The sequence below is a fragment of the Vicia villosa genome, unplaced genomic scaffold (genome assembly GCF_029867415.1).
Source record: "Vicia villosa cultivar HV-30 ecotype Madison, WI unplaced genomic scaffold, Vvil1.0 ctg.000823F_1_1, whole genome shotgun sequence".
In the NCBI taxonomy this organism is placed as follows: Eukaryota; Viridiplantae; Streptophyta; class Magnoliopsida; order Fabales; family Fabaceae; genus Vicia; species Vicia villosa.
In genome coordinates, this window is record NW_026705362.1 from 463767 (window position 1) to 470969 (window position 7203).

General features: G+C 30.8%; 1 protein-coding gene across 1 annotated transcript; it reads left to right on the forward strand.

The window, feature by feature from the left end:
- The first annotated feature begins 215 nt into the window (after positions 1 to 215).
- On the forward strand, positions 216 to 1587 carry LOC131631439 (F-box/kelch-repeat protein At3g23880-like). Its single transcript, XM_058902233.1, has 2 exons — positions 216 to 1442; positions 1559 to 1587. The coding sequence occupies exon 1, from the start codon at positions 226 to 228 to the stop codon at positions 1438 to 1440; it is 1215 nt and encodes a 404-aa protein (XP_058758216.1). The 5' UTR covers positions 216 to 225; the 3' UTR covers positions 1441 to 1442; positions 1559 to 1587.
- The last annotated feature ends 5616 nt before the right edge of the window (positions 1588 to 7203 follow it).

Genomic DNA, 7203 nt, shown 5'->3' on the forward strand with positions numbered 1-7203 from the left:
ATATTACTTTTTTAATTTATAGGTTAAAAAATTTTAAAAAATTTATATCTATATATTTAACATAATTTTATTTAGTGTCTGTTTAATTTTTTTTTAATTCCGTTAAAGAAATAAAATAAAAGTATACCTAATTAACGTCTATTCAGTCGGTTTAGCTGTTAAATTAGGGTTCTCATAGTTTCTCATCATAAAAGTAAAACAATAGTGAACACAAAAAGCAATAATATGGGTTCAAGTTTTCTACTCAAAATCTTCAACTGTTGGGACTTCCTCCAGTTGGAACATCCTCCCAAGCCGCCGTTATCTCCCCGGCCAACTCACAAGGCGCCGGTTTATTTCCCCAGCGAACACGTCGACGGCGTGCTTTCCTTCCTTCCCGTCAAATCAGTGATTCGATTCAGATGTGTAAGCAAGACATTGAATTCTCTCATCTCTGATCCCTCCTTTGTCAAATTGCATCTTAACCGATCTGCACAAAATGAATATACCTCAAACTTGTATACATCTGGGAAAGGAATACCATCTCCTCCTTCGCATTTTTCTCGTAGGAGAGAAAGCATTCCAATCACTTACAAATTCCCAGAAGATCCTTCCTATAAACTTAAGGACACGGACTATATAGTTGGTTTTTGCAATGGTTTACTCTGCTTGTACGGTCATTGTTTGAACCATGACGATACAATTTCAGAGACGTGGCTCCGTATTTGGAACCCCGCCACGAGGACAATATCAGAAAAACTATCACGTAGTGGCAAAGTCTATTCACCTACTAATTTGAAGTTTGGCTATGATAATTCAACCAACACTTATAAGGTGTTGTATTTCTGTCCCGGTAAAAAAAAGGTAAGAGTTCTTACTTTGGGTAATAATGTTTGGAGAAAAATTCAAAATTTTCCGGTGAACCATGATTTCTCCTTGGATCTTGTGGATATGAGGGGTCGTGTTGTTTGGTTGGCAATTCACAATCACTTCTTATCTATTTATGATTGTAAGAGTATTACTATTGAGCAATTTGTGATTATTTCACTTGATTTGAGCACGGAGACACATATTCAGTTGCGGCCTCCTTGTGGTTTAAATGAAGTGCCAATTGTTGTACCAAAACTAAGTGTATTAAACGATTGCCTTTGTTTTGCTCATGATTTCAAACAAACTCATTTTGTATTATGGCAAATGAAAGAATTTGGAGTTGAAGAATCTTGGAGTCAATTCTTTAAAATTTGTTATCAAGATATTTTGGAAGATTATGACTTTAATAATGAGTCCAACTTTCGTCTGTCGCCATTATACTATTCGGAGAAGGATGATGCACTATTTTTGATGAACTATCATAAACAACAAGCAATCATATATAGCAGAAGATATAACAGAGTAGAGAGTAAGAAAAGACTTTGGTTGTTGGATCGCCCTTATGTTGAAAGCTTGGTTTGGTATTGTTGAAAGTAAGTTTCTTTATTACAATCATTTATTTATTTGAATTTGATTTACATAATTTTCTCATGATGGTTTTACACGTAGTACATACATCCATACTGATTAGGATGATGCACGGTTGCAGGTTGTTGCAGCGGACTTAAAAGTGACAGCGCATCTGAAAATTTGTTTTCTTTATTTCTTTTTGAATGTTATTTGGTTTCAATTAAGTTTTCTGAAACTTGTTCTTGATTCATCTAGTTATTTATATGCTGCATAAAGCATTAAAATAGGTTGCTTTGCTTCTCTAACTACCTTATTGTTGTACTTTGGTACTGCAAATCTCTTATTTGTACTTTGTGTTTCGATGAATGTTTCATCCTGACCTAACGGAGAACGTCATTTACAAACAATCCATATAGAAGTCTTGTTTTGATATATCATACAAAATTATTATTGTTTGAAATCTAAAGGAAGATTGATCATCTCATTCTCATTTAAATTTCTCTAAATTTTAATTATTGGCTTTATTTTGAAGTTTGCTTTTGTTTTCACCTACAGTATTATGCGAAAAAGGGGTTTCTAAATATCTTTTGCTTTTGTTGTAAAAGTCTTAAAGTTAAAAATAGCTTAACATTAATGAGTTTGATCTTTTTATATTTGTACTACTGTTGGAATTCTGTGGGATGATTGAAAATTGGCGACTTGAAGAACTTAATGGTATTAAGTTGGTAATAAATAAACACAAGTACTATTAAGGTGTGTTCGTGAACTTTAGTAGTGTTTATATATTTTAAGGAGGTATGAGAATAGATCAGACCAACTAACCGAGATCCAACCGAGTTCTACGGTCTATCCTAACTTTTTATAAGTCTATTTAACTAAAGAGGTTAGACCACTGACCATAAAAAAGTTATTTAGACCTATCAAACTGATCTATTTAAATAAACATGAATAATTTTATTATTATTAAATTATATTTTGTATTTGGAATTAAAATACGAAAAACAAATGTTAGTTATATCAAAGAACTTGTAAAGATGAGTAGAAAAACTTTATGAATAATAAGCTGGAGTTATTTTCATAAGTTCCTTAAACAATTACTAGCACAAAACTTATGCTAATATGTAAACTCGAATAAGTCAATGAAAACAAACATTTCGTCTCATTGACCTTTTAATTTGTTAACATATTTAACATTAGTTGAATTACTTATTGACAAATCTTTAATGAAGTAGACTTTTTAGTAAGCTAGTATGCCTAACATAAAGTTTAAGACAATTGAGTCAATCTTGTTAAATTAGAATCCTGCTTGCTGGGTGCAGTTACTGTGCATAGATAAAAATCTATGCACCGTGCATAGATTATTATGGACCCTTGGATCATTGGATCAAATTTTAGACATCAATTGTTATTACTCAATACTCACCACTCAATATTCAATACTCAATATTGAATTAAAAACATGATCCAATGGCTTATGTAGGCTTATGCATGGTGCATAAGGAAAATCCTTATGCATATTAGCCAAAGTCCTGCTTGCTATGCAAAGGTTCAAGTCGTAGACACCTTTTCTTATTTAGAATCTTAGAAACCTTTGACGTTCCTTATGAAATCACCTTTTTAAATTCTAGTGGGGATTGTTGAAAGGAAGGTCAGGGATTTTAATGGAAGGAAGGGAAGGAGAGAGATTTTCTGTAATTATATATCTGTTTGGTTCCAACGAAGGGAGGGGAGGAATTTCGTTTAAAAATATATTTGGTTCACGAGGGGAGGAGAGGGATTTTAATAATAATTTACAACTTTATGCTTGTAATTTTATATAAGTGATATGATATTCAAAGGTGAAAATTTCATAAATATTTTTTTAGAAATAATATTTGTATAATTGAGTGATTAAAAAGTCATAACCTATCACATACCATGAAAAAAATGGAGTACACTTGATTCCTATTATAACTCTCGATACAAAATAAGTTATGCGTTGATAACAACTTTTGAATACATAAAATAAATTATAATAAAAAATTACAATAGTTATAATTTTTATTAAATAAAAAAATAAAAAATAATTTAAAGGTGAAGAATAATTATAATAAGTTGATGGGAGTAATAGAGAAAAATCACAAAAAGAAAAGTAGAAACATGAAAGAAAAAAATTTAAAATAATAAAATAAAACTGAAGATATATTAGTTAATATGTTAATTTAATTAATATTAAAACACACATTCCCTTCAATCCCCTCCCCTCTGAATCTCCCGATTTTGGGGATGCAAAAAGTGTCATTCGAAGGGATTTTGCCTCATTCCCCTCCCCTCCCCTCCTAAAAATTGAACCAAACACATTTCATAATAAATATTTCCTCCTGTCCCCTCCCCTCACTCTACCTCGAACCAAACACACTCTTAGGATCTATTTGGTTCAAATGAGGGGGAGAGAAGGGGAGGGATTTTAATGGAGGGAAAGGGAGGGGGAGGGAGAAATTTTTTTCAATCATATAAGTGTTTGGTTCAAAATATGATAGGGGAGGGGAGGGGAAGAGAGAGATTTTAATTAAAAATATGTTTGGTTCAAGAGAGGAGGGGAGATATTTTATTAATAAATTACATTTTTATCCTTATGATCATATATAAGTGATATATGTTCATAACTATTTTTTTGGTGATAAAATTTTAAATATTGAGGGACTAAAACGTTATAATTTACCATAACGTTAATAAACTGAGTACACTTATTCATATTATTACTCTCCGACACAAATGAAACTATATGCTAGTAACAATTTTTAAATCGTAATGAATCATCTAACAAAACAAATACATAAAATAAGTTATTGTTAAAATTAATAATTTAAAATTTTTAATAAAATGAATAAACAAAAAAAAAGAATGATTTAAAACTTGACATAAAATAAAATATAATAGGATAAATTACAAATTTAGAAGAAAAAATGAACATAAATAAATATTAAAAAAATTATAAAAATACTGCAACGATTATGATTTATATTGAATAAAAAATTGAAAATAATTTGAAGGTGAATAATAGTTATAATAAGTTGATGGAAACAGTCGAGAAAAATCACATAGAAGAGAAGTATTAACACGAAAGAAAAAAAATAATTTTGAAATATTAAAATTAAACTGAAGATATTTTAGTAAATATAATAATTTTCACATACTAAAATTCAAATTTCCTCTCCTCCCATCCAAATCCCCCCAATTCGGAGGGACATTATCAGGGATGTGTTGATGTGCATAAGATATATCCTTATGTACGGTGCATAAATACTCAAATATTGTTTATATTACTCAAAGTATTATATTTATTACTCAAAATAATATACAAATTACTCAAAATAGTATAAATATTACTCAGAACAATGAATATATTACACAAAATAATTAAAATTCGATATTACTCAGAATGGTGTAAATATTACTTAGAATAGTGTACTCATTACTCACAATTAATAATTACTCATAATTAATAGATGTGTACAAATAATGCATATATATTATTCATGGATTATGAAATTATTACTCGTCTCTAACTAAAATGTTACTCGGAACAATTTAAATATTACTCGTACGAGACTTATGCACCGTGCATAATGATATACCTTATGCACATCAACCTGACCTAAAAAGTGTGTTTTGGAGGGATTTTGTGTAACACCCGAATTCTACCCGACGAATATTATAAAAACAGAGTTACAAAATTTCCAACGAAATATGAGATGCTACACTTTTAACTTGAAATAACGACAATCAATCAATCATAAATCAAATACATAACACATAAATGTTCGAATGAACCGACGACAACCTGTTTAGTCTTTAAAATAAAACAACTTTCATTACCACGCAAGGGATTCATAAATTCAACGGAAAATACCAAACACCTTGTCCAACTCAAAACAACTTTAAATCAACAAATCTTTAATGGAAACAACTTAAAAATTCAACAACATATAATAAAAACCAACAATCAAGAAACATGCGTTCATCCCCCCCGAGTGTTACGTATCAGAGCGATCAACAACTGCTCGAACTAATGAAGTTTAGCAACCTTCACTCTATATTACCTGCACGTTACCAACATAGGGGTAACATTCAAACAAAATGAGTGAGATATCGAACCATATAATTAAGTGTATGATAAACAATATATTAGATCAGATTATAAAAATCACCGCTTCACAACTTCCAAACAACATAATTCATCACAATTCAACAACATAACAACAACTTAATCATGCGACACCGGATGTGACTCATACAATGCTCATGCATGTGGTACCAATGGAGCAGGACTCCCAATTTAAAGACTACCAGTTAATAGAGGCATCAACAAGACATAAGTCTTCAACTTAATAATTTCAAATCCTGCCAACTTACCGAGCATTAGCTCCAACTTGAATATGCTATGTATGCAACAATAATGAATACGACAACAACAACATAACAACAACATAGCAACAACATCAACATTGGCCATAAGCCTACAACTTGAATTTGTCGTTTAATAGAGGCAATACAACAACTTAAATCACCACCTGCAATTTACATCAGCAAAATTCTCTTTACAACAACTTGTACGATTCTCGATTTCAACCGAAATATCTCAAACATTCTCCACAATTTAATCAGACAAATCAACTTTATTCCGCTAACTAATTTTTTCGCTAAAATTGCTATTGATATTTTCTGTTATATGCTGCCATTAAAATTTCCTAGAACTAATAATATTGATAGTTCCTTTTTGTACTGCTAGTAAAGTTTAATCTTCTAAACCTGCTACATATTAGCTTCTGATATTTCCTGTCGTTAGAAAACTACTGTTATTAATTCCTTCATGCTATTACTCTACCAATATTTTCTCATGGTTCAGGAGGTGACCGCCCTCTTCCTCTCTCTCGCAGTGGGTGGGCGCCCCCTCTTGCTCTTTTTTTCTTCTTTTTATCTTCTTCTTCTTCTTCTTCTTCTTCTTCTTCTTCTTTATTTCCTGCTACTTACCGAATCCTAGCGATTTACAGTTTTTTTCTCAGATTCGACCAACACAACACCATTACATAAACATAAATTACCAATCCACATAGAACAAATTTTCCACAACAAATTAATCAACAATAATTAATTTCAGTATAAACTATAATCAACCAAACACAAACAGAGCAGTCATAACATATCGAACACAAACATAAGCAATTTCATAAATCCAATCCCACATACGATTTATCATATACCGTATTATAGAGTCAGAACCCCACCCTTACCTTGGATTGAAGGTTGCTCTATAATTTTCTCCGATTGATTCCTAGCTTTTACCCCTTTTTGGTTCTTCTCCTCTCAGCACTCTCACGTCCAATTTTTGTTCTGCTAAAAACCTAAATTTCCTTACTGATACTTCTAATCCTCTTTTTTATTCTAATTAACCAATATAATATTATTGTTACTCTATTATTCTTATTGGGCTTCTTTTCTACACCTCCCCACTTTTGCTACTTCTAACCATAAAACACATATAATTAATCTAGTATTATTCTAATACTATTTCTACAACTTAATCAACTAATTAATCGACTAATTAATTTAACCGATTAATTCAACTAAGAACCACACAAATTAAATCGACATTTCACAATCCCAACACTTCACGACAAATAATCAAAAATAATTTAATTAAATAATTAATTAAATTATGGGCGTTACATTTTGCTCCCTTCCCCTTCTAAAATTTGAGCCAAACATATTTAATTAGAAATTTCCTCTCCCCTCCCCTTCATC